The following is a 27,051-nucleotide window of genomic DNA, read 5'->3' as shown; positions in this document are numbered from 1 at the left end:
GGTTGTTCAAAATACTGTGGGAATCATGGGTTGGGGGCGGGGGGGGTTCAAAGGGAATAGAAGCAAGTTTTTAAACTGGTGGCTCTTTATTTTGGCTACTTACGTAGGTTTTACTTGAAGGACTACATCATCAAAGACCCAAACGTCATTTCACAATAGCGATTATTTCAAGTAGCTTGCTACTTGGACTTATTTTACTTTTATTGATTTCATACGTTATGTGGAAGGTAAGCCTTTAATAATTGCCCATGTTAAACCACTCAGTAATGCTGTTCTTGATTTTCACAAAGCCCCCTTTGTGACTCCTGAGTGATTAGATTTAATTATTACAGCACTTTTAATGTTAACTTTTTAAATTCCCAAGTGAACATGTAGTACTGATCTCCTGTTTCTAACTTCGGTACCCGTATTCCAACCATGACACTAGTTTGGAAAGATGTTCTTTTAAAAAGCTCTTAGAAAACACTGCATATTATTGTTAATGTCCGTGTTGGAGAGAGTGTGTCACCGAGCAGTCCACCAAAAATAATGCTCTTTAACACAATATTTCCCATCTAAATTTTATTGACTACATGGGATAGTGACTGTTCAGGAGTCTGATGAGTGTAATATGTTTGTAAATACACACTGGTGATTATGCAATACTATTTTCAGGCTGGCTTCTTTAAAAGACAGTACAAATCTGTCCTACAAGAAGAAAACAGAAGAGACAGCTGGAGCTACGTTAACAGCAAAAGCAATGATGGTGATTAAAGACTTCTTTCAAATTGAGAGACTCAGGTTAACCAAAGAAATTTAAGACAGTGTTTACAAGAAACCCCGAATTCTGCTCAGATTTCTATGTACTTCATTTACCATGACCTTGTGACATATTAGGTCTCAATGCACGTGAAAAATCCCAAGCAATGATTACTCTTTGAGAGGAAAGTAATCTCTCTGCTCTTGATAGAAAAACACTAACGCATTCAATTTATTCAAGGTAAGTAATCCCTCGAAGATACCGTGAAATGAAAGTGCTTCTGAATTAAATCATATTGAGGAAGTAAACAACTCATTTGGAGAAGTCTTGGACTTGAAATATCATTCCTTTAAAAGAAATTATTTGCCATGTGTGCTTGCTTCAGTAAAATAAACTCCACTGAATAGGCAATGATTCATTTCTAATAGATCTTTGAGACTTGTTGGAAAAAACCTGCTAAATATTTTTAAAGAATGAAGAGCTGTTCCTCAATTTTCTAATGAATAAAAGAAGACCCCTAATGTTTTAAAGCAGATTTTATCTGTAAAGACCTTTCTTTGTAATACCTTTATGATGGGCTTTGATCAACAATGATTTATTCAGCAGTCTATGTAAGAGTATTATGGGCCTGAGGAGCAAATTTCAGACTGACCTTATACACTGGTTTGAGCTTAATGACTTCTGGATAATTATTGTTTATACAGCTATGGATTCTTTCTTTCTGTATATATACATAAGTTCTTAAAAATGTGTTATAGGAGGACTAGTGGATTCATACCTATATAAACATTCTTTTATCAAGGGTACCCAGAAGTAAATTTCTAAAATCCATTTTTAGTGAAATTTTCTGCTTATAAAAACAATAGTACTTAAGAATTCTAATTTATACTCTGAAACAGATTGTGAATGTTGCACTTTAGCTAATATTTCAAATATAAATACACTGATGTATGTAAAATATGAAAACTGTACCTCACTAATGACTCTTAAAAAGCCAAACTCTACGAAGACCATGCTTAAGAGGCCAGTATTTCATATAAATTAGATACTGTGTAAAATAGTGACTGTCAAATTAAGCAAATGCACCTACTTGTGTAGATACTACTTTCTCCTCAAATGTATGTATGAAATGTGTTTTTATCGGGTGTATAAGCATTCTCATCTGCACAGAATTAGAGAAACCAGTAAATATAAATGTGACATCAAAATTTCCATGATCTAGGTTTTAGTGATAATCTTTACTATTTATTCATGCAATATGAACTGGATGCTGATAGCTGCGGAATATAATTTCATCTGATTTGTCCTATATCTGTCTTTACTATGGAAGTGATCAAATAGTAAAAGACTTCCATCTATATGGAGCCCCTGCCAACAGCTGTCTTCCTCAGGCTGTCTAAATTCCTCTTAAGTTCTCTGTTCACGAGCCCACAGTAGTAGCTGGTGGCCAAAGAACAAGGCGGGCAGAGCTTCGTGCAGGCATTCGAGGAATGAAGCCCAATCTGTGAGCATGAAGCCTCCTGAATGCAGTCATTAATTAAACTTAAAAAGGTATTCTTTCAAAGTATTATATTAGCAAAAGATTTGCTTAAGCAAAGTAATTCTTTCAGGAGATTTTTCTGGAATCATTGGTGGAGGATGATCCCTGAGGAACTTTAAATTTGGCTTTCTATTCAGAAATGATAGCATTTGGGGCATTACTGAGTACACTAAAACCAGTGTGCTAGGATTGCTGGATACCAGGACTTTCAGAAGCAAAACAGCTCACTAGTTAGCTATTTTGCATACTTTAAAATGTGTTATGGATTTTAACAGACTTCTTTAAAGAAAATCAGGGAATAGTCCCAAAAGTGGTACCCTAACAACTTAAAACGCTTATCTTTTTGGCAGATAATGTAGGTATTGGAATGATTTTGAAATCTGGATTAGTATCTCATCAGGGCATCTTTAGGTAACGTCGGGCGTCCATCTGTACCAGGCTCTAGGAATTTCCACTCAAATCTTGAAAAGTGAAAGTATTCCAAATATTTCACTTGGGAATTAAGTATATGAATGTTTACTTTCAGTTCCAGTAATACTTTCTGAAACCCAAAATTTATTTTTCATGTTTTAATTTAAGCTCTAAGAAGCTAATTTTTAGCAACAAAAATAGCAATTTTAATTTCTTTAAAAAATAATTTTTCCCCTATATGTTTAAAGCATGACCATAGTCCTTCATATAAAAATTCTAGTTTGTACGTTTCTTTTATAAACAATTACATGTTACTTGGGGATCATTCCTTTCTTCCATGCTTCCTCCATAAAGCTTGATAAGTCTGGGGTGTAATCTGTAAAAAAATAGATGTATAATTATTTCATCAACCTATCATTTTCACCCATACACCTACTGAATATGGTACATAATACCTAATCCCAATCTAACGATAGCTACCAAACCTATATTCGTGGCAGAGCCGCAATCTTATAAACTGGGGGGCCTGATAAGTCAGCACCAGTAATTATTGTGACATCCAGGCATTGTGCGTACAGTGGGGTGCTCCTGCACCCTTTCTCTCCACCTTGAGTCATAATGCTTACCAACAGTGAGTCTGCATGGTCCTAAACTTGCCTGCACCAGTTGCCCCTGTTAAATAGTATGTAACATTGTTCCTGCGTAAAGTAAGCTGAAGGCTTTGGAAAGAGTTGAGAGAAGCGCACTGCTGGATACCAAGTGATGAAGACTAGAGATTTCAGTGTAACAATCTGCAACTCAGAGGGCTTTCACCAGGTTAAGATCTGGATCCACTTTTAAAATGACAAAAGTCAGTTGTAGACATTATCTGTATAGTTTAGGGAGAATGGTAATTTGAAATGCCAAGATAGAGACTCAGAAAATCTGGTGATGAGTCTATACGAAAATGCGTTGGCTGTATGTAACAATGGGTGAATAAATGTAAAGTTACACTTATTTATTAAAATTGTACATCTTTTAATGCTTCCCTGACTTATTAAAAAAATAGTTTTGTATCTACTGGTGGACATTAAAGGTGGTGAAATAATGACACTTACTTAATGTGAACCTCTGAAGTGGCTTCCATTAAGTCACCATCTATGTTCCAAGGGAAACTGTTTTCTGAAGCAGCTGCGTGCCGTCCGTCGTCCTCTGGATCGTATCCACTAAGATTCCTCGGACGAACTTTTACTTCTCCAACGGTGTAAGTCTCAACAAATGGAAAATTGAACTAAATAAAACAAATGCAAATAATCATGACGCTCGCTTTATCCTTAACTGCTCATGCAAATTGAGAAAGTTCACTGTGCTCTCTCTTGCATGTAAATATCAACATCCATGAGGACGTTTTTATAGCATTGAATCTCTATGCCAGGGATCCCCGATTTCTCTGGGAGATCTAGCAGCTGGCTAACTTGTTTTATGACCGACTGTATGAGGTTGTATACAATATCATACCATTTCCAATTAAAGATTTTTTACTACCCGGCTGTTGACACAGATTTATATAATCCACTAACTTATTAACTTGTCAGCTAGTTTAGGTGATGTAAAGCACACTAAGTTTCACACTTAGAATTTAGTTAGGAAGACCCTAGCTCTAAGCTTAGGAAGGTGGAAAGAGGAAGTCAGTCTAATGTGATTTTTGAGGGTATTTGCCCTCCAAATTCCCACTTTAAAGATGGATGCAAGTCAAGGGGTGTCTGGGTGGCTCACATGGTTAAGCGTCTGCCCTTGGCTCGGGTCATGGTCCCAGGGTCCAGGGATCAAGCCCCGCATCAGGCTCCCTGCTCAGCGGGAAGCCTGCTTCTCCCTCTCCTCCTCCCCCTGCTTGTGCTCTCTCGCTCTTTCAAATAAAATCTTTAAAAAAAAAAAAAAAAAGATGGATGCAAGTCAAAAGACAATGGTTTGCTTACTGACCACTCTAAATGGTGCAGGGTATCTTCAAGTTTCCATCTTCGTTTGTCTAAGGAAACTTCAGTGGAAAAAATACGTATTCTCATAAATAAGATAGCCAAATACCTTTTTAGTAGCAATGCACAATAACCACTCACTTATTTCACTTTTTAGGTAAATAGCATGAGATTTATTCCTGTTATCTACGTGGCATGAGATTTACTATTATCTACATGGGTTTTTTCCCCTTCCATATGTGAACCTCAGTGAGGTATAGAATTTTAAAAGTTGACAGAAAACTAGTACCCCCCACTAGTACCCCTTATTTTACATATGGAGAAACCAACATCTGACAGATTTTACAGTTTATACTATATAATGCACTGGGTGACTACAATGAACTATACTGGATTTACAGGGTGGCATCACTATTCTAACAGGTACAGAATTAGAGGGTCCCAAGGAAGTCTCTGCAGAAGCAGGAAGGCTCTCTGTGAAACTGCTCAGTAGTCACTGCATTCAACTTCCCATCTCAGGTCCAAAGCCTTGGGGACATCCTTCATTCTGTGTGAACTTGTAAAAATAATGTGTTTTAAATGAGTCACTGCTAACTGGCTACTCTGGGTTAACTTGCATCCCTGATAATGATGCCTGGAAGTCTTAACTCTTAGTAAGTGTCACCGTATTTGGAAAGAGGGTCTTTGCAGATGTGACTGAGCTAATATGAGGTCATTAGGTTGAGTCCTAATCCAACATGACTGATGTCCTTATAATAGAGAGGAGAATGCCATGTGATAAAAACAATCAGCCTGCAGCATAAAGCCATTAGCCAAGAGAAGCCAAGAAGTGACGGCCACCACCAGTAAGTCTATTATCTTAAATCCTGTTTTCATGTGCATCCTTCACCAAATGAAGCTCCATGCATCCCAGCAAATTCATTACCTATGAAGCCACATTGTTAGATGGGACTTTGGGGATCCTACAAAAAATTACCTTAAAATTTGCCCCTTAGGCAATCCCAAAAGAGAATTACCATAAATAATCTGTGCAATAGGTACCTTCCTAAAATAAATATAGAGCTTCTCAAGATGAGTACCTTCAGGTTAATATGCATTGAGGTTCTCACATATGTTTACTAGGGAAAGATTAAGAAGTTTACACTAAGGTAATGACCCTGAATAGCTCTTGGAATATTTAATTTTGAGACCTTTTTATATTGTTTTGTTTCTACTTTCTGACTTAGGAAAAAAGAATAACGAACATGCACTGTTTGTAGATTAAGAAAAATACTAACACTGCCAACAAAATGAATAACATCTGAAAAGGTATATAGTACTTGAACAATCACCGTCTTTCCTCAAACACACACACGTAAAGTTATAACTTCAGCTCACAACCTACATTTTGTCTGCTTTTGTCTACTTTGAGATTTGTATTTAAGGAAAGAGATACTATTAATGTTTGTGATACAATTTCCTAAAGACTTCATTCAGTTGGTTTCTCAATAACATTGATCAAATAATGTAGTAGGCAGAAGAGAACTGAAACTTCATGAAGACTGCCTATGAAAGTGTATAATTTTAAAAGTGTGAGCCTTGCAATGCCACCTACGTAAGCAAGATTCCGCTGCCAGTGGTTGGCTGGATTTACTCTGCCCTTACTCCTGTTTCTGCTTTCCAACTACACCCAGGTACAGCTCTATACCTATAAGTAGTGAGACTATAGGGTGTTTTTGTTTTTTGTGTTGTTTTTTTTTTTTGCAAGCATACTGATGTAGTTCAAGACTCACAATTTCAGAAATTCACATATTTCTGGATCAGTTTCCTAAAAACTGGGTCAAAATCTCTGCCAAAAGAATGAATGTGGCTTATAATAGTTATTGTTTCTCTTTAAAACGAATCCCTTAAGGGGAAATACAATTTTATCTGTCTCCAAAAACGCAACCACACGTTCTAGTTCTGAATAGAATAATGACTGTATAAAAGTGGTGTGTTTTTAAATATAGGTCTGCAAATCTATTTCAATTAAGTGAAAGTAGGCTGATCTGTAAATAAATGGCAGGAGAATCTAAAGGGCTTAACTTCAGAGAAAGTCCGCTGTCATAACATCGAGAAGGCTAAAAATCTCAGATTTCACTACTTTTCATCCTGAAGAACAGCTGAGTATATAATTATTTCTTTAATTTACTTCACATTTCAATGTAACACATTTTCTACTTTCTCTTTGCATGCACATGCGCGCACACACACACACAAATGTATGTATTCACCAACAGATAGCTCAGAAAGGGATAATCTATACTAATATGATAGATACTTTTCCAAAATTTGGATGAACCACAAACTGAAGGAAAACGATTAATATATTAAGAAAATAATGCCTTCTTATGAGGCAGGATTTGATGTCAACTCTTGCAGCATCTCTCTTTCCATGATTAATAGTTTTGCAAATAAGTAACAAAAATAATCTACTATACCTGATTTTTAACACTGGCGTATCTTTTTAGGTGTTTTATAAATTCTGGTCGAGAAGTGTTTCGTGCAATGATAAGAGCCATGCTTCCATTATTTAATCTGGAATTAAATATTTGTATTTGACATTGAGAAGTTTATTAAGTGATTGCAACAGAAAGTACTCTGTATCATTCCTTCTAACAAGTATCACGTTTACTAGAAGTCTTAGGCAAGATAGATTAATCATTGTCACGTTATAGTTACCTAAAATTCTTAAATCTTATCTTGCCATGTTAAATGGCACAGCCCTTCGAATTAGTTTTATTAAGCGACTGACTTCCTTCTCTGTAAGTTCTTAATTTAAGGGCTTTTTTAGAAAATGAACTATCATGCGTCCTATACACCTAACAAGACATCATTTAAAATCCAATGTATTTACTTAGGGATTCAAAATGTGGAATCGTGTGTAAAATAGCAATACAAGTGGTATAACAAATTGTTCAACACTTTCTAAAAACCTACAGTACGATATTTAAATATTTACTTATGGACAGGTCAAAGTGACATAGGAAAATAAATCAAAGGGGCCAATGGATGGATAAAAGGGACAAATGTTAGCACACATGTGCAGTTAAATGACTGAGCATTTTAATCTTGCATAACTGTTCAGTTTAATATAAGAGACTGCAAATTTAGAGATGTGATTTAGTGCCAAAAAAGCCACTCACAAATGCATCTAGCTTTAGAAGGCAGTTTGCAGAAATATGTGCAAATGATTTCTAGCTTGATTTCAAGACAAATATAAAGTTATTCCAAGAATAACAACAACATGAAAAAAAGCTCTTTAAATCTTATGGAAACTCAGGTTAGAGCTTGCAAGGGACCTTGGTGATTATCCAGTCATTCACTCAGTTTATACAGAAGGAAAAGAAGACCCCAAGTTTAAGTGATTTGTTCAAAGGCACACAGGGAAAAACAAAATGATTACTGGTACCAGATCTCTTAATTCCCAGGGTCCAATGTTCATTTTACTCAACATGCCAACACATTCAGAGGACTGTCTTGTGTTTTTATTTTTTAAAAATTGCTTACTTTTTCATGAACATGAAAAGCACTTCATATGTCTCCTCTTCAATACTTATTAGTCACTGAAACACACCCTATGTGCCTTCACTATTCTAAATGTTTTATTATATTATGCATTTAATCTTAGGATACTGAAAATAACACTAATTTCTATCAGCAATTTTCACTGAGGTATTTTGAATTAAGTTACACTTTATTGTGGGGAAAAAAAATAAAGTTGGAAGTTGAATTTCCTGTGCAATGATCCTGAATCATTCCAAAGATAAATTTCTGACTACCTCTGGCCAGCCAAGGCATGGTGTGTAAAGGTATTTGCAAAGAAAAAAAAAAAAGAAAGAAAGAAAAAAAAGGAGTGTTTAATTACAGTCCACAAAGGAAATCTCTGACTAGTCATCCTCCGAAAAATTCATCAATACTGATTAAACCTATCGAGAATAAGCAATGGAATTCCAGGCAAGCTAAAAACTGTATGGGACAGCATTGAGAGAGGCATGAATCCACTCCCAGAAGATCAGACTACCTCTCATGAAGGTCCTTGAGCAAACATGAGAGTCAGAGATGAAGGAGGGTTAGATAAGTGTTGTCTCCAGTCCTGTAGAACATTGCTCCTTTAGTCAGCTAGCTGGTTTTCACTTTTAGTGGGGAAAACTACATTAGGGAGGTGCATAGCTATCTAGGATTTCTGATGGTATAGGCAGGAAACAATTAAGCTCAATTTCTCTATCACACAACCTTCAAAATAACTCCTTTCCAGTTACTAGAGATAATAAGGACCCTGGTGTCCAGATTATTAATACCCAAGTTTATAGTTTTTCTTCTTCTCTAACTTTGGATATTTCTCTGTTTATTACCTTCATATCAACTGCCACGGAAAAAATTTTTAAATCCATCCCCTTTGCTAGCTGTTAATCATTCTGGTTAAATATTTTGCAGGGAACACAAAACTAATCATTGCAATTACGTTATAAATTGCCACAGCACAGAAGTCATTCTTTCATTCCACTTCCAGGGAAAATCTAGATTTGACTATATTACACAACATTCATGATCCTTTCTTCTATGCTCTCTATGGGAGTGGGAGAGAAAGATTTTCAGATGAATAATGGAAAGCTGCTTGAAAAGAATGTGTAAGAGATGGTTTATATTTTTGTGGATAAAATGATATATAAAATGTCTCAAGAAAATGTGGGCAGCAGATTCATATGTACCACTATTCATACTAAATATAAATAAGTGAAATTCAGCTTCCTTTAACTAAAGGTATCAAATATACCCACGTACATGCTATTCATGCTGAGGATATTTATGTCTGCTCTACAGTTTGAAAGTAGAGATGGTCATAAGAAATACCAGAAATATAATGTTTTCAATGACCAGTAAACAAACACAAATAAAGCAAGCAAAGTAGGCAAAAAATGACACAATAAAATCATGTTAATAAAACCCAAGAAATATTTTAGCCTCCTAATATGAAGAAATCAGTGATCATCTAGCATTTCCAGTTTAACAGTTGGTCTCAGCCTACTCTGATGCTAAATCCCTTAGGATCTCTAATATTATCACAGTCCAAAAGACACTACCTGTTGATAATATTCTAGCCAGCCAAAAGTTAGCAAGGTATTCTAAAAGAAAAAAACTGGTCTATAGAAAAGTATCAGTGATTCAATAAAAATACTCACTAACCTGGTAGTAGGTGCCAAGCCTCTAGGTGCCACTGAACACAGGCAAGGGATTGCCATAATGCTGACATTCAAGAACTGACCCTGGATGGTCTGCCACTGATCACTGCCGGCTAAAGGCAATGGAAGAGATTGGTTACTTTCCCTCACCAGAGCAAAATGTCAACAGAGCTTGGCTCAGTTCTCAAGGAGGTACTTTTAAGCTTACCAGATTTGGGAGATCCTTCTGCCTTCCTAAAAGTAAGAACACAAAGAAAACCACATCACACAAAAAATAACATCTATTCAACTGAGAAACTTCAAGAACCTAGTATGTTAAATATTTTCTTAGATTAGATAAAGTAAAAATATGTGAGTATACTCCATTACTGCACTATACTGTGCTAATTCATTTAAAGGTGGTATCATCCATAACAATGATTTTCCATTTCTTTTAAAGACTAGAACATTTGCTTTGTGTGGCTTTGAGTAATGTTTGTGTTCCACACTAGACTGAAATTCTGAGGGCAAAAACCATGGGTTTTGTTTGTTTTTTGGCTTACTGTTGTATCCAAAGTGCCTGGTATGTAGTATTCAATAAACAGGCTGTTGAATAAATGAACGGATGAATGGATGGATGGATGGAGTGAATCGTTGTTTCTGAAGACAGAAGTCAAACTACACGGCCTACTAGAACTTCACTACTCTATATCCTTTGCTACTATTTTCGAAAAACAACCAAAGATCACAAGACTAATAAATTGTGTATATCAAACTGTTCCATGCTTTAAAGAAAGATATAGATGTTTACATCACCTTGAGCTCTTTACCTACCTTTCTTGTAAATCGTGAGAGCTAATACACGGTAAAAAAGCTATTTCACAGTCTTCAGGCCTAAAAATACAGAAAAATTTGCTATTAACACTCATGTACTCTAAGATACAAAACTTTTGGCTTAAGAAAAAAAAAAAAAACTTACTTAAGTTTTGCCAGTGCCTTCATGACCGCAAAATCCCTTCGTTGGTTGGGTGACATCCATCGATTTTTTTCTGCCAGGGCCAAAGTTCTTCCACCAAAGCCAAACATGGCTGAGAACCCAAAGCGAAGAAGCTTTCCAGTGGTGCTAAAAGTGCAGACATCAACTGGTTGTGTGTGCCCTTGAACATCATGTTGGATATTAGTCAAGCAGTGAGAGGAGTAGGGGAAGTTGTCAAAATGGCAAACACAGAAGAGCCTATTTACTTATAGAAGGTCTCGAGCAGCTTCATACCAGGATAAATATCCTTGCTTTCTCTTCATCTCCCTTAACCTACAACTACTACAACTGCCATTTGTAACTTTTTCAGGTACTAAGGAAGCAGCTTATTGTTATTTCATATAAAACATGGTTAAGAAAGTCAAGTTGAAGTACATGTGCAAAGTAAACTTAGATTTAACAGTTTTGCATTGTACTTATCTGAGTTTACAGACCTTCCATCAACTGGAATAATAACAATTCTAGAGTGGCTATGTGGTGTATTTTTTTTTCTTTTTGTGTTTTTCTTTTAATAACATCATCCCAGCCCTATAGTCTTCGTGTAGTCCAACAATAGTATCTGATATACTTAAATAGGATGCATGGGTTTTCTCTATCTTGATTGTAAAGTTGTGATCCTGACCATCATGATGATTTTTTTTTCTCACAAGATTATAGTAAAACTTCATTTTCTGCTCTTTATAGTGCCTGGACTCTGAAAAGGGAAGCAGTCCAAATGGTAAAGCTTCGCCTAACTGACTTTTGGTTTTCAGTAAAACATTTCTCTGCTTTGAAAGACAAAGAACTTGTCCTCCCTTAGATATGTCTGACAGAAATAAAATCGCCTTATATAAATATAAAAGCTTCCTTATAAAAAAACAAACTGCCTTATAAAACATGAACTTCTTTGAAAGAATTCTTACCCATTATAATGTGCAAAGTTGCAGTTACCACATGAGGGATTCCATGAAGAGAATGTGCCAGTACGTTAGTAGAGCCTGCCAAATCAATTTCAAAACATGTAAAATCAATGTAGTGTATGTTTTAAGTTATGCACTTGCTCTTACTTTACACAGATATCACTACGTAATGTTCAAATGAAAAAATTAATGGATGTTTATAAGTGTTCATTCACAGCTTCGATTCACATCAAATGGTTGCCAAATCACTGTTTAGCCTTTAAACAACTTAAAATTAGTAAATAGTTTATAGTATCTACTTGCTCACAGTTTTTTCCACTATTAATGTCTATTTTCTACCAAAATATACTAGCTCTATCAAAGTCTACTCCAACTTCAATGAGTGGGCTTCTAACTTCTATCACAAAATGAGCACCAACAGCATTGAGGCTGTCTTGGGAGAGCAGAGACAATTGCATAAATATATAAATAAAAATCCAAATAGTAACAATCTAAAATCACTGTAAAGTACAAAAGACAGTTTCTAAATACCTTTAATGATTCTTTGAGATAAGCTTTCATCCAAGAGGGGATTTCCCTTTTTTTTTTTTTAAAGATTTATTTATTTATTTTGAGAGAGTGAGATATTCTGAGAGAGAGAGAGACAGAGACAGAGAGAGCACATGAGAGGGGGGATGGCCAGAGGGAGAAGTAGGTTCCTTGCGGAGCAGGGAGCCCGATGCGGGACTCCAGGATCATGACCTGAGCCAAAGGCAGTCGCTTAACCAACTGAGCCACTCAGGCGCCCGGGATTTCCCTCTTATATGACAAATGATATCCTAAAGAAAATATTTAATTCCATGGTATTTAACATGTTATAAAAGTCTGTTTTGAGAATTACAGATTTATTTTCATAATGATTAGGATAATTTATGATCCACATGGATTTTTGCCACCAGCCTACAGAAGAAAAGAGTTCTCTCAAATCAGGCTTCTATAACATTTATGTGTCTCTGAGATCTTGGGGTACAAGCATTCTTTTGAAGAGGAAAATATCAACTAACCCCTGCTATTCCCAGGATGTTAAAAGGATTTAAAATTAAGAGGCTACAAATTTTCTTGAATTACAGATTATAAGAAAGAAAAGCAGTAACAGCCTGGAGCTGTGAAAGCATGAAGGTTAGCCCCCTGGATTTGTTAATTGGGAACATTCGTGGTCATACATGATCTCTTCGATTTGTATCACTTGCACTAATGTGTTCTAGGGCTGTTGAGTTGAAGAAGCCAAGGCAACTCAGACATTTTCAACCAAGGCTGTCATTAAAATAATCATCATAAGGGACTTAACTAATATTAATGACTTCCAGACCTCTAGTAATACCAATTCAAAGAAAAGTCCATCTCAACCCTAATTAGTTAACCCTGTTCCAACTGATTCATCAAAGGGCAAATGATGCTCTGACCTTTGGTACTCAGAATATGGCCCACTGTCCAGCCACAATACCCTGGTGCTTAGGACAATACCTGGGTGCTTATTAAAATGTTGACTCTTGGGTCCCACTCCAGATCTACTGAATCAGAGTCTGCATTTTATAAGATCCTCAGGTTTTGTTTATGAACAGTAACTTGAAGAGGCACTTATCTAGAATGTATGGTCTAGGAATCAGGAGCGTCAACATTATCTGGGAGCTTGTTAAAAAGGCAAATATCTGGGTCCCACCTCCAACGATTGGAAACAGAAGGTCTGGAAGTGAGGACCAGGTGTCCATGCTTTAGCAAGTTCTCAAGGTGACTCATATGCACCCTAAGATTTAAGAACGAGGGGTCCAGAAACCTGTTACTCAGTGGATCTTTACCCAGGAGTCAATTACCTAAGCCTTTCCAATTATCCTTTGACCATCTACAGCCTGCCCTTTGGTCCTCTAATTGCTAATTAATCTGGAATGGGTGGGAGGGAAGAGAGGAAACAAATCAACCTATTTTGCTTCCCAATCAGATTTATGGTAAAGGTTTTGGAGGAGGCCACATAATTAGAGTGAGATATTTAGGATTATCAATGGATTACAGTACTCCATGAAACACATTTCCTCCATTACCATGGTTAATTAGGAATAAACCATAAAAGCATTCCTCTAGAAAGGCTATTAAAGAACATAATGTAATGTTGTCATGTGCAATAGAGAATGACACATATCATGACTCAAGAAAATAAAGACCATTTATTCCCTCTGTGTTTGAAGTATGCTAAGCATGCCCAAACACAAATCCTTTTAGACTGCTAAAGACCACTTTTTTAATTTTTATGTCTCAGGCTTTGCACCTTGACAACTTGTTCTTAATTCCATAGTTTGCAAAGAGGCATGACCAGAAATTACTTTAGTCATTTTCTAGTCTGATTAACCTGTTCCTTAGTCCTGAAGAACAGCTTTTTATACTCTGAATCAAAAAGGAAAGTTTGTGAGGAAAGTGCTTATAAAAAGGTAATACTATAGATTGCTCAGTATTTTTGTTTGGATAATCTAAAAGAGTACAATTTCCAAAAACAAAATGTGATCCGTCTGAAAAGATGTCTACATGCCAAAAGAACATGCTGCTCACATAAATAACAACCATGTAATTTTAGCATTCTCACAAAAGCTATAAATGTTCTACCTCAAGGTAAACATTTTAATTAGCCTGAAAAGTTATTTTTCTTAACAGCTACCAGCAACTTTGCTCACCACCACCTCCCCAGACCTGCTAAAATGTGCCAAATACAAAGAGGGTAAGGACAAAAGTAGCAGTTCATGTAAAGCATGAGCGATGAAAGTACCAGGCAGAAACTATGGAGGCAAAAAGAAAAAAGGAAAAAAATTGTCCTTGGAAGTGCAAGCACTTCTGCAGAACAATTAACTTAATTAACCAGACACCATGAATATTCATAAGGCCGTTAATGTCTCCCACATCCAAACAGATAAATGTGATGTAATGACTTCCTAGTCAAGCATATCTAAAATTCTCATGAAAACTGCACCTACACTTTGGTTCTTTGCCTGAAATATCATAGAAATTAACAGTCCCTTGGCAATATTTTATTCTCCTCAAATTAATTGGAAAGCATGAATTTATTTATGTGAACGCTATAGGAATATATGGTTCGCAGCCATCAGTATGTGGATTGAGCCTTGTTTTACAACAACTGGATTGCTTTTTTATTTTTATGTCCTCTCTGGCTTTTTCCTCTATCCTTCCCCCACCCCTTTAATCAGAATCTCTGTATAGTTCCTTAGCACCAGTTCCCATGGCAACACACACCATCGCTACTGGCCAGCAGTTCAAATACAGGCTTCCCCACAACTGATCCATTTGAGTCTGACCATAATTCAGCGGCTTAGTCTGTTGGCTCAGTGGAGTAATTTACTAAACACTCTCCCTCTGGGTGTCTCTCTCCGGGAGGCAAATGGCTTCAAAGGCAGACTGTCTTCTGTGTGCAGCTTGGAAACTTCCTGCCTCACTCTTGTTACCATTTTCTATCAAAGCCCTGATGGGACATTGAGTCCTCCTATTAGTATATCCCGCACATGACTCCCCCCTTCCTTATGGAATCCATAAGCTGGAACTCCTATACAACAACCACAATTTTGGCAACAGGCTGTATTTTCTAAGCAAAGTGCATTCAAATGGCGTATTAAAAAGGTAAGCATGACCACCAGTTTTGCTAGCTAACTATTCACTTTATGTCAAATGCGTACCTGTAAGGATAACCACCTTTTCATTTTTGATTGACAGCAGTTAATAAGTGACCTTGGGAGTGTATCTGCTAGTGAAGAGGAAATGACCTAAGCACATCCACTTGGCATGGAAAGAAATGCTGAAAAGCTCCACCATTATAGACAGAGCCACTAAAATGACAGGAAATGGTGAAAGCGGTTGGCTCCTCTTTGCCAGCATCTTTTTTTTCCCATTTGAGGTTATTTTCTTCTCTTCTGCGTAAGACCAGCAAAGGTTTTTCTCTATATGCTTTATAATTATTAGGATATATCCAAATATGTGTCTCCTTTTAAATTCTTTTTTTTTTTGAAAGACTTCACAGTCTAAAAGAGCATTTGTATATCTTTTGTTCTCTGTCAAAGAACAATACTAAATATACTGAAATCCGTACGAAATGAATGTGGTTATCAAGTGGATAGAATGTTGAATTTTTTAACCAGGTATATTATTTCCTATTTTCATAGGAAACAACCATTGTTTCTGCTTTTCTGGTAGAGAGAATATCGTGTGAGGTTTTCCAAATGAAAAAAAAATAATCTCTTTCCATCACTATTGTTTGTTTAAATAATTTGGGAGGAGTGACTGGCATAACGTAATAAACTTGTGAAAGATGTTTCCCTCTCTTCTGGAAGCCAGGGCTGCTCTAGCTGTTCTCCCAGGCTCTCAGGGCTTTCCCCTCCCTTCCCCTACTCACAAATTCTCCTACAAAGGCTCCCAGCAGGGTGTTCCCTTGCTCTCAACCTCCCATTGTTCCCTACTGTTTATCAAACACAATTCAGACCCCTCCCTGTGGAGTCCGGAGCCACCACGGTTTGGGAAAATTTTGATCCAGTCATCACCCAACAAATGGCCCATTTTCTATTTCTCCAAGCTCCTGGATTTCGCTTTGGCATTGATTATTTTTGCAATGAAGAAAATAACTCATCCTCATCAGGCCAGATCCTACCCATTTTAGGCCGAATTCAAGTGGCACTAGCTCTATTAACGTCTTCTTTACGTTCATTCACCTAATAAACACTATGGAGCGTTCACTATGTCACGTTCTATTCTAGCTGCTAGCAACACAGCAGTGAGAATGAATCTTTTTGGCATTTTCAACTCCAGGTTATGTATTTATACTCCGATAATGAGAGTTCCACATTTTACCTCATGTGACATTGTAAGCAGCTTGATTCAAGTGGCCCTGTTGGGAAATTTCAGACCTGGTGCTGTGCGATCATTAGACTTAATAGGGGAAGGTAGAATAATAATTATCCCATTTGTTGATTGTTTAACTATGTATTAATTCCTCCACATATACCATCTAATACTACCATAACCTTATAATGAGGTGAATATATGTGTATCTTTTTTACAGATTAGAAAAATGAGGCTCAAAGTAATTAAATAACTTGTCCAAAGTCTCCCATTCTATAGTGGAGATGATGAACTTGGGTCTTTCAGATTCAAAGTCTGTGCATTTAGCTCTGTGTCACACTGTCTAGGTTAGGAAGAGAAACAGAGAAAGAGAGGAGGAGAGGTTCCATTTAACAAATCCATGGCCCTCTGCTTGCCTGCAGGTATTAACCCAAGTGGAAGCTGCGCTCGGACAGGGTTGAGGGGGCTGCCTGTTTCCTTCCCAGCATTCCTCTGGGCTCTGAGAAGCAAAGCATGGGCCACTTCACTGGCAGATCCATCTCCACCAACACAGACGACACTAGAAAACAAGAAATTAAGAATGCAACACTTTAAAATAATTGGTAATAATTCCTGAAATCTCAACTTCAAAAGAGTAACCGTACATATTCATGTGCATGGTGACTCACACGCACCTTCCAACATTTTAGTTTAAGTGTCAATGAGTAAGAAGGCTCTAGCACTGCACTGGTAAAGTTTACTTCACAGATATAATACCTACACGATGACCCCATAGACAAAATATTTCTAAGTGGGTTAAGAGACATTAAAACATTTGACCATGTTAATTACATCAAACCTGCGTTTTGCTCTGTTAATATCCAAAAGTATATTGTTCTCATTTTATGTTAACAGTCATGTGCAATAATTCACTTAACCAACTGCTAATTTTCAATATAGCTCTGAAAAGACAGACAACTGTAAAAGTCATGTAAAATATGAAATTTTAAGAAGCTATTTATCATTAGTATATAAATATAGTCATTGAAAACCTGAACTGTTTTTTATCTTTTGGACGTTACTGCTAGATGGCACTTTTTAAAATTATCGTTACTACCCTTTTGAGCCTAGTCAGTACTGCTAATAATTTTTTTAAGACCTCATGGTAAGTAGACTATAGCAGAGGTGGTGGTAGAAATTCATGAAAGTAATATATAAGATTTCAGAAATTTGTTTCATAATTATTTGTATTTAAAAGATGTAAAATAATCTTAAGTAGCAAAATCACATTAATTCACCCAAAAGGAGGAAGAGTTTGTGTTACTGAAAGCAGGTGTCATAACTCAAGGCCTCTAAGGGCCCAGCAAAAATGGAAGAGCACACTGAGTCTAAAGGAGGGACAGATTCTCAGTTCAGCCCATCATCTGGGAGGCACGCCCAGATTTTTCTAGAGATTTTTCATCCTCTGATTTTTTTAGAGAAGCCACAGATTCTGATTTTTGAGTGAGTCTCATTTGTCAATATTATCAACTAGCATTCAATAGATTTAAAACCTTTACGTGCCAAACAAAACAGCCTATGGACCATGAGCAGCAGGTTTTATTTATTTAAAGATTTATTTATTTATTTGAGAGAGAGAGCACGTGCGGGAGGAAGGGGTAAAGGAAGAGGGAGAGAGAAACTCAAGCAGACTCCATGCTCAGCACAGAGCCTGAGGTGGAGCTCGATCTCAGGACCCTGAGATCAGACCTGAGCCAAACCAAGAGTCAGACACTCAACTGACTGCACCACCCAGGTGCCCTGGTCACCAGATTTTAAATGGTTCCTTAAGTTTAAGAAGCTCTAGACGTTGATGAATCCAGAGCCTGAGGGTTCATCAACTCCCCCACACCTCGCTCTCAGCCTTCCAGCCCCTGCCCATAGCTGAGGTTCAGCCCTATGACTGCACACAGTCTGGCAGGTCCAGGTCCACCCTAGTTATCAGAGACTCCAGGACGTGGGATATTACCCAGGTCATTTTTGGCTAGGGGTATTATTTTATGTCTGAAAGTATTCTAGGGGTTCATCATGTGGTCACTGATTCAGAAAAAAAAGGTGATTCTATCTACTGAGGGTTGACTTTATGTCAGAAAATATGTTAGTTCTATTGAATCCTCAGAATTCTATGAAGTAGGCATTAGCCTCATCTTTATAAAGGGAGGAACCACGGTTTGATGTGAACTTTGTCTAAGGATTTCAAAGATCTCAGAAATTTGCCAACATTCTATGAACTTAATTATAACTATGAGATTCATGCCCCTTCTACCTGTTGAGGTGTGTGTGATCTAAAAGGAGCACATGAAGTCCTCCAACAAAACATATAACTTAGCACAGATAAACCTGACTTTTCCATTTAGTATGCCAGCATCTGACCCCTGGGATCCTGCATCCAGTTATAGCATCTTGTACATGTTAACTCATCGCTAGAACTGACAGGATGGCTCCTCTGTGAACATACTCTGCCTTTGAATTTTTGTCATAACACATTTTATGTTACATTTTGAAACTTTAACAAATGATAATTACAACAATAAAGTAACATTTAGTGAATAATTACTATGTACCAAGTACTGTTCTCAGCACCCTCCATGTATTAACTCCTTTAATTTGGACATTTAATATGGACAATAACCATATGCAGTAGATACTTTTACCTTCAATTTCAAATTAGGAAACTAAGGCACAGAAAGATTAAGTAACTTTTCCAAGGTCATTACATAATAAGTAACAGAAGAAAGATTTGAAACATCACAATTCAGCCTTAGAGACTGCACTACTACTATTCCATGTATTATAATCCTTTCCTAATACGTGAAACCTAATGAAAATCACCTTACGAGAGGTTTACTGTTTTGAAAATCAGTTTACCAGTAGAATCAACGTGGAATTAAATGTGTTAAGAAAAAAATATGTTGATAACTACTATATCATTAAGATCACCTCCAGGAATACTAGTTACTCAACCTCGGGGATATACTTAACGCAAACACATCACAAGAGTCTGGACATTACAAGAAAAGGCAAAGCAAACACCTACCCATAACCTTCTATAATGTGTTAATTTAACCACACTTAAGAGTTACCCTAAACATAAACCTAGTAACTAATCCTTTGCATGTGGTACCTCCTATATTTTCAGAAAAAGTAAACTCCTTCTTTCCATGACCCCAAATACAATGATTCTGTCTGGAAAAGAATAACCAGAGGCTGATAACTTATTTCTCTTCATAAAAGTTCTCTTTATATAATTTTTAAATGAGTGTATCTTCATCTACAAACCAGTATCATCTTTGAGATGTTTAATAGGTTACTAGGTTTTGATTTAAACTTTTTCTTTTCTGAAAAGAGGTACTTTTTAAAAAATACCTTAGTATAGAGATATCATGGTCGATGTGATCAAATGTCAATGTTAGTCAAATAATGTCTAAATCAGTGTGGGTCTAGCTCATGGTGAAATTTAAAAAAGAAGAGAAAAACTAATTCAACAAGTTCAAATAAAAACTCTGAAACAAAATAGGAAAATATTAGTATATTTATTACTGCATAAGAACTATAGATTAGCTTAACCACGTTCACACTTGTAAATTCAACCGTTGCTGCTTCAAGTCTATGCACCTGATAGTACTCTTTTCTTTGCCTTTACAAACTTTCTCTCCATGCATAGTAAAAATAGGGGGCAAATAAAAAGTGACACTCCCACAATTTTGAGCGACGGATCTCAGAGTGTTTGCTAGAATACACAGGAGATGCACAACAGCGGTCTTGAGGACTGATAGATGTGTTTGTTCCTGTTAGCTTTGTCATAGTGGGTCTTCATAGAAACATATGTAACTTGTTAAAAAATTTCAAAATCTTAGCAAGTAACATTTCTTAAACATTATTTACCAAACCATTTTGCTTTATTAAATAGTATACACAGAATATTTCTTGGATCTTAAACTCTTTGATCTGTGTCTAAAAACCTTTAGTTGATTTTCTAGTCACACCCTATCAATAGCTTCACTTGAATTAGGCAGAAATGCTTCAGGCTCAAGTTCTTGAAGGAATCCCCTCTCTCATCAAAAGACCATAGAATCTTGGGGGTAGCTTATCCCCACCTTAAATCATTTGTACCTCTTTCTCAAGAAGTGCTCCAATAGCCACTCTTTGAACAAGTTCAGAAACAGGGAACTCACAAACAGAGTGCATTACATTTTCAAATGCTTCCACTTGTTAGAGAATTGTTCTTTCTTCTTAATTGAAATATATTTGACATATAACATTCTATGAGTGTCAGGTTAATAACAATGATTCGTTATTTATGTACATTGCAAATGATCTTCACAATAAGTCTAATTACCAGCCATCATCATACAAAGTTACAAGAAAATTATTTTCTTGCGATGAGAATTTTCAGGATCTCTATTAGCAACTTTCAAATATGCAATACACTGTTATTGACTCTAATCTTCATGCTGTACATTATATCCCCCTGACTTATTTATAACTGGAAGTCCGTACCTCTTATCTCCCTCACCCATCCCCAATCCTCCTCCTTTCCAGCAACCACCCCTCTGTTCTTTTATCTTGCCATTTGCAAGAACATGGAAGGACCTAGAGAATATTACACTAAGTGAAGTAAGTTAGAGAAAGATAAATACAATATGATTTCCCACATATGTGGAATCTAAAAAAATTCATGCAAAGAATTGTTCTCTTAAAGTGTCTAAAGAAACTATGTTTCCATTTTTCTCCTCATATACCTAATCCATGTAATTCTAAGTGGAGTGACTTAAAATGACCATTTTACTAAGTTTTCCCAAGTCCCAGTGGAAAAACTAGGCCCATGAAAATAAGTGAGATATTGAAGGAATCTTAGAAAATAGATGATTTTCAATAGAAATTTTAAATTATTATAAGTCCTAAATAAATCAGCATGCTGTGGAATTCAGAAACCATTAAATCACTAAACTTAAATCATAGAGTAGTTAGGTCAAACCATGTGGTTAAAAAAATGTGGATAATAACTAAAAGATCTGCATAACTTTTAGGGCCACGCTGTTAAATAACAACACCTGCCATGTGAAATAAACCAGAATTGAGTATATCCAGTTAGAGAAAAAAAAATTACTATCCTGCACTTGAGTCTTTTGTCATTCGGCAAAATTTTTTTAAAAGATCTTATTTATTTATTTATTTGAGAGAGAGAGAGAAATCACAAGCGGAGAGGAGGGGCAGAGGTAGAGGGAGAAGCAGGCTCCCCGCTGAGCAGGTAGCCCAATATGGGGCTCGATCCCAGGGCCCTGGGACCATGACCTGAGCTGAAGGCAGAGGCTTAACTGACTGAGCCACCCAGGCGCTCCTCTGCAAAATTCTTCTTGATCCTTACATAGTATAATTACCAATGGAATTTATTTGTACATAGCACATTTGACAGAACACTTCCAAAATGCTGATGGGCAAGACCAGATCTAATATCTCTGATATCTGTTACCCTCATTATTTATATAATCATGTTTTGAAGAAAGGACTTATTTGCAATACAGCCACACTTAGATACTCACAAGCTGTGTTTCAGGACTATGCAGCACATTAAAGCGGTAGCTGGTGGGTGCTGATTGATTCCCCCAATTACTTTTCTTAAATTGTATACTTGCAAGATAATTTGCCAAACGTAGCCTGTTAGTCAATCTGTCTAGCTTTAAGTATAAAGCTCTTAAGTAATCTCCTACCCCATACTCTTCATCCTCAATATTCATATAATGGCGCCATCTAGATTTGTTCCTCTCAAATTCTTTTTGAAAAGTCTTGTTTTACTTATCAAACTTTCTTCTTCATCCTCTAATATTGCTTCTTATCAAAAAATATTAAGCATCTCTGGAAAAACAACCCTGGGAACGCCCCATTGTGATTGCATCACTTTCCTTCCTAAAATATTCTAATAGTTCTTTGGGAAGAGCAAAGCCTTTAACTCTACCGTTCAAAGACACAACTGTCCTTCCCGATATTATATTGTTTCCTGCCCATCACCATGTGACACAGATAATTCACATTTTTGCCACCTTTTAAAACTCTGAAAAATCGGGCACCTGGGTGGCTCAGTTGGTTAAGCAACTGCCTTCGGCTCAAGTCATGATTCTGGAGTCCCGGGATCGAGTCCCACATCGGGGTCCCTACTCAGAGGGGAGTCTGCTTCTCCCTCTGACCCTCTTCCCTCTCGTGCTCTCTGTCTCTCATTCTCTCTCTCTCAAACAAATAAAATCCTTTTAAAAAAAAAAAAAAAAAAAAAAAACTCTGAAAAATCAACCCTTGTAAAAAATCTTCCCTAAAATGTTTTTGTCTAACACATCAATCCACCACTTTAGCAAATTGATTTGCCTACTTTTTAAAAAAATGATTAAAGTATGTTCACTTGCCTCATTTCTAATGTCTGCATAACAGTGAACAATTTCTACACACTCCAGCAATGTATAGCAAATGACAGTTTCCAATGCCTACTCTGGAGAGCACCCTTAACTGGTAGCCACTAAATTATAAAAGAATTAAAATTAGCATCTTTTTTAAAAAATTTTATTTTTTTGACAGAGAGAGACACAGCGAGAGAGGGAACACAAGCAGGGGGAGTGGGAGAGGGAGAAGCAGGCTTCCCGCTGAGCAGGGAGCCTGACGCGAGGCTCCATCCCAGGACCCTGGGACCATGACCTGAGCTGAAGGCAGACGCTTAATGATTGAGCCACCCAGGCGCCCCTAGCATCTTTTATTTATACTGAAAATTATATATTTTAAAAGATTTATTCATTTGAGAGAGAGAGAGAGAGTGAGTGCAAAAGCGGGGGGTAAGGGACAGAGGGAGAGGGAGAAGCAGACTCCCCGCTGAGCAGGGCACCTGACATGGGGCTGGATCCCAGGACCCTGAGATAATAACCTGAGCTGAAGGCAAATGCTTAACCGACTGAGCCACCCAGGCACCCCAATATATTTGTATGTATAAAATATTTACCCGCAATCACAGCCAAATGAACCAGTGGGTATCTATTAACATTATCAACAAATTTGCAAAAGAGGATCACAATACAGTTATACCATATGACCTTCCATTAGTGCTTTACTAGATACATGGTTAAAGCCAAGAATTAAGGACTACAGATCCAAATATATGCACATTAGGTCAGTAAAACGTGGTCCTCTTTGATTTCCCAGTACTTATAGATTTCTCCTTTTGTTCTCCTATGCCTGATCCTGAGAGGTAGAGGACCATGCCATATTGTCATCATTAATTGTTATTACATAGATATGGATGCAATAGTCTAATTACATTCACCACAAATATTGAAATATTTATAAGTCCCAAATATGTGGCTAAAAACTCATGAAACATTTCAGAACATAAGCCATGTGACACATACAGATTGATAATATAACCTACCCATCAAATTCCTGGAGTTCACAATCCTTCAGCAGTGCCAAAGCATGCCCTTCATATTCTGTTACTATTTAAAAACAAAAACCAAAAACAAAAACAGGTGAAAGTTTTAAACAATGATCTACACTCTTTCACTTAGTTTGGCAAAATAATATCATAAACATATGGTCAGGTCATAAAATAACATTCATCCTTGAATATTTATATTTTAATCATGGGAAAGAGGGTTAAGGGTTACTTTCCTGATGTGTTTTATAGCTTTATGGAAAAGAGGGTCATATATCTGTTCCAACTACGTAAGTCACGTGGGGCTATCCCACACACAGCAGTTAGATCATTTATCTTGGTGCCTGTCTGTTCAGTGTTCCCTTCCTGATATTATAAAGAAGACACATTTCCTTTAAATCAGAAGCCTAAGAGCAGCAGTATTTTGAAAATAAGGCATATTAGCTGGCATCGAAGAGTCAATGTTAAATCATTTTGGCAACCTTACATGAATAAATTAGTTGAAGGATTAGTGTAAGATTTACATACTAGAAGAATGTGTATCTGGAACTGCTCGACAAAAAAGAGAAGGAGCTGGATGGGAAAATAACGAAGCAAAGCCAACACCAATGATAACAGACCCCAAGCCGCGGAGGAAGGTGGCGCGGACCCACCAGAGCCGGATCCTCTGAGGAAATGAATCTGTCACTCCCTATCGCTGTCTCTACAGTCGTGATGCCCTACAAAGTACTGTAAATGCCAGTGGAGACAGGATAAACTGGCACACTGCAGATGGCACCAAGCATCCCAACCACACTTAGCATTTTCTGGGGCAGCGCTGCCAGAAGAGACAGCCCAGCTGTATCCACCCATCAAAGATTTCTGCGGACTGACATGACATTGCAGATGGATTTTTTGTGTAAGAATGTGCATCATTATATGCAAGATTACATTAATCTTTCATGCCTGTCTGTCCCTGGTGCCGGCATGGTTCAAGCTTTTCCTACAATGTTTTTAGATATTGTTAAGAATTATTAGTCTTGGTGTCTAAAAGAATCACTCTGTATCCAGCACCATTACATTGTAATTCTCCCCCAGTTTATTCAAATGTTGTTAGCATTCACATGAATAAAACTTCTGTGTATTGAATTCTAATCAGAAGAAGGCTATGAGAAAACTAAGGATAAAGTATTAATATTAATAAACTTGGAAGGTTATCATAAATGGTTGTGTTGATCATTTATAACCTCAGCAAGTAGTTGCAACCTTAAAAATACAAAATAAAATGTTATACATACACACACTGAAAATAATGATATTATGAAGAAATATTTATGCTGAGAATCAGTTTATCAAATCTTGCTTCTATGCTAAAGCTTACTTTGGTAAAGCTTTTCAAATTCAATATGAAATTAGCTTTAAAATTAGGTTATGGCTAAATGCTATCTTTATTCAGGAAAAAATTTTAAATAATATTCTATTTCTTTGATCTTGCAGGTGGAATTTGATGATATGTTGATGCAAATTATCCAAGAAGAGTAATTTTTTTTTAAGATTTGATTTATTTATTTGACAGAGAGAGACACAGCGAGAGGGGGAACACAAGCAGGGGGAGTGGGAGAGGGAGAAGCAGGCTCCCAGCTGAGCAGGGAGCCTGAAGTGGGGCTCAATCCCAGGACCCTGGGATCATGACCTGAGCCGAAGGCAGACGCTTAATGACTGAGCCACCCAGCACCTCAAAGAAGAGTAATTTTAAAAGTAACACTGAAAAAGTTAGAAAAATATAGTGACCTGGAACAAAGAGGAAAAGATGAAAGAAACTTGATGACAATATATTAGGAAAATGAACAATAGGAATGAAGTCCTTGGCATCAGGGAGCTCATATTCTGGAGGCAGAAACTAGACACTAATTTTAAAACATGAATACACAGTATGAATTAGTAATAAGTGATTACAAAGAAAAATAACATAGGGGAAAAAGGATAGAGAATAATCTGGACTACTATTCAGATAGAGTAGAAGAAACTGATGTATTTAGACAGAATATTATGGGCCCTGGAGTCACAAAGAGCCAGATTCAAATCATCCCATTCCAAATAAACATATGGAGTAGACTGCTAGACAAATGCAGTTTCAAAAGGTTACTAGTCTTTTCTTTCACTTGCTTTCCTTTTCTGATGAGAATGACACCCTATGCCCCTTCTATTCAGGAAATTTGGAGATTCCATTCTTTGCAAGGCTTTGAACTCAGTTCTCAGTGCTGGGATTCCCCCACCCACCCTAACCTTCAATTTATGTATTACTTCCTCAAGACAACGAGATTGGAGGGAAGTAATGTCTTGAGCTTAATGCTGAATGTTGATGAGGAAACAGGCTGAAGTAAAATCAGATGAGACTTGGACTTAAAGAAACATTTCCTGGTCTGGTGATAAAATTCTACAATGGGATAAGATACCGAGATGGCATTTTCTCTCCTGTCCTATAGGTACTTCTGACTTAGCTCTAAATGGAATCTGTCATTTCCACCTTCAAACTGCCTCTCAAATATATTGTTCCTTGTGTTCCATCATCTCCTCCTTGCTACCCAAGGTCAAGACCAGTTGTTTCGGTCTTTGTTGCTACAGTATCCCATCTCAAGCCAATGTCCATGGTCCAGCCACTAATATTTTTTTAATGTGGATATTACAATAGTCTCTGCCCCGGTCTGCCTCCAACATTTATCCTACTCTCTCCCAGAATGATTTTCTCACGTATTTGATCCTATCCTTTTTCTACATAACCTCCACTGATGAGTCTTCACTGTCACCAGAGACAAAGCTCTAACCCCGGGACATCTGAGTATTACAAACAGGATTCACCATATACCTCCACAATTATTTAAGGAATAACAAAAAGAAACTTTCACTCAGAAATCTCTCTTTAGCTGGATATGATGCATGAACAGGTACTCTATAGATTTTTATTAAAGTGCAGGTAAAATTGGAAAGAAATAATGCCCCAGCCTACCAGCATCTTTTGTGAC

General features: G+C 36.9%; 2 protein-coding genes across 2 annotated transcripts in view; one reads left to right on the top strand and one right to left on the bottom strand.

Annotated features, from left to right (window-relative positions):
- The window catches only part of ITGA4 (integrin subunit alpha 4), a 78,133-nt gene extending 74,150 nt beyond the window's left edge, over positions 1-3,983 (top strand). Inside the window, exons 27-28 of the mRNA XM_025849102.2 lie at positions 108-227; positions 655-3,983. Of these exons, the coding sequence (XP_025704887.1) occupies positions 108-227; positions 655-753 (219 nt within the window). The 3' untranslated portion in view covers positions 754-3,983. The remainder of the gene's footprint in view (positions 1-107; positions 228-654) is intronic.
- Positions 2,985-27,051, bottom strand: part of CERKL (CERK like autophagy regulator) — a 109,651-nt gene continuing 85,584 nt past the window's right edge. The window contains exons 4-13 of the mRNA XM_073881760.1: positions 24,047-24,110; positions 17,040-17,182; positions 11,761-11,835; positions 10,802-10,979; positions 10,657-10,716; positions 10,052-10,077; positions 9,848-9,956; positions 7,102-7,198; positions 3,788-3,960; positions 2,985-3,066 (exon numbers count right to left, since the gene is read on the bottom strand). Coding sequence (XP_073737861.1) covers positions 2,985-3,066; positions 3,788-3,960; positions 7,102-7,198; positions 9,848-9,956; positions 10,052-10,077; positions 10,657-10,716; positions 10,802-10,979; positions 11,761-11,835; positions 17,040-17,182; positions 24,047-24,110 — 1,007 coding nt within the window. The remainder of the gene's footprint in view (positions 3,067-3,787; positions 3,961-7,101; positions 7,199-9,847; positions 9,957-10,051; positions 10,078-10,656; positions 10,717-10,801; positions 10,980-11,760; positions 11,836-17,039; positions 17,183-24,046; positions 24,111-27,051) is intronic.

Source organism: Callorhinus ursinus, unplaced genomic scaffold (assembly GCF_003265705.2).
Source record: "Callorhinus ursinus isolate GAN/ISIS: 27379988/994484 unplaced genomic scaffold, GSC_fseal_2.0 scaffold2, whole genome shotgun sequence".
NCBI lineage: Eukaryota > Metazoa > Chordata > Mammalia > Carnivora > Otariidae > Callorhinus > Callorhinus ursinus.
The sequence above is the reverse complement of the archived record's forward strand: the minus strand, read 5'-3'. Positions and strand labels throughout refer to the sequence as shown.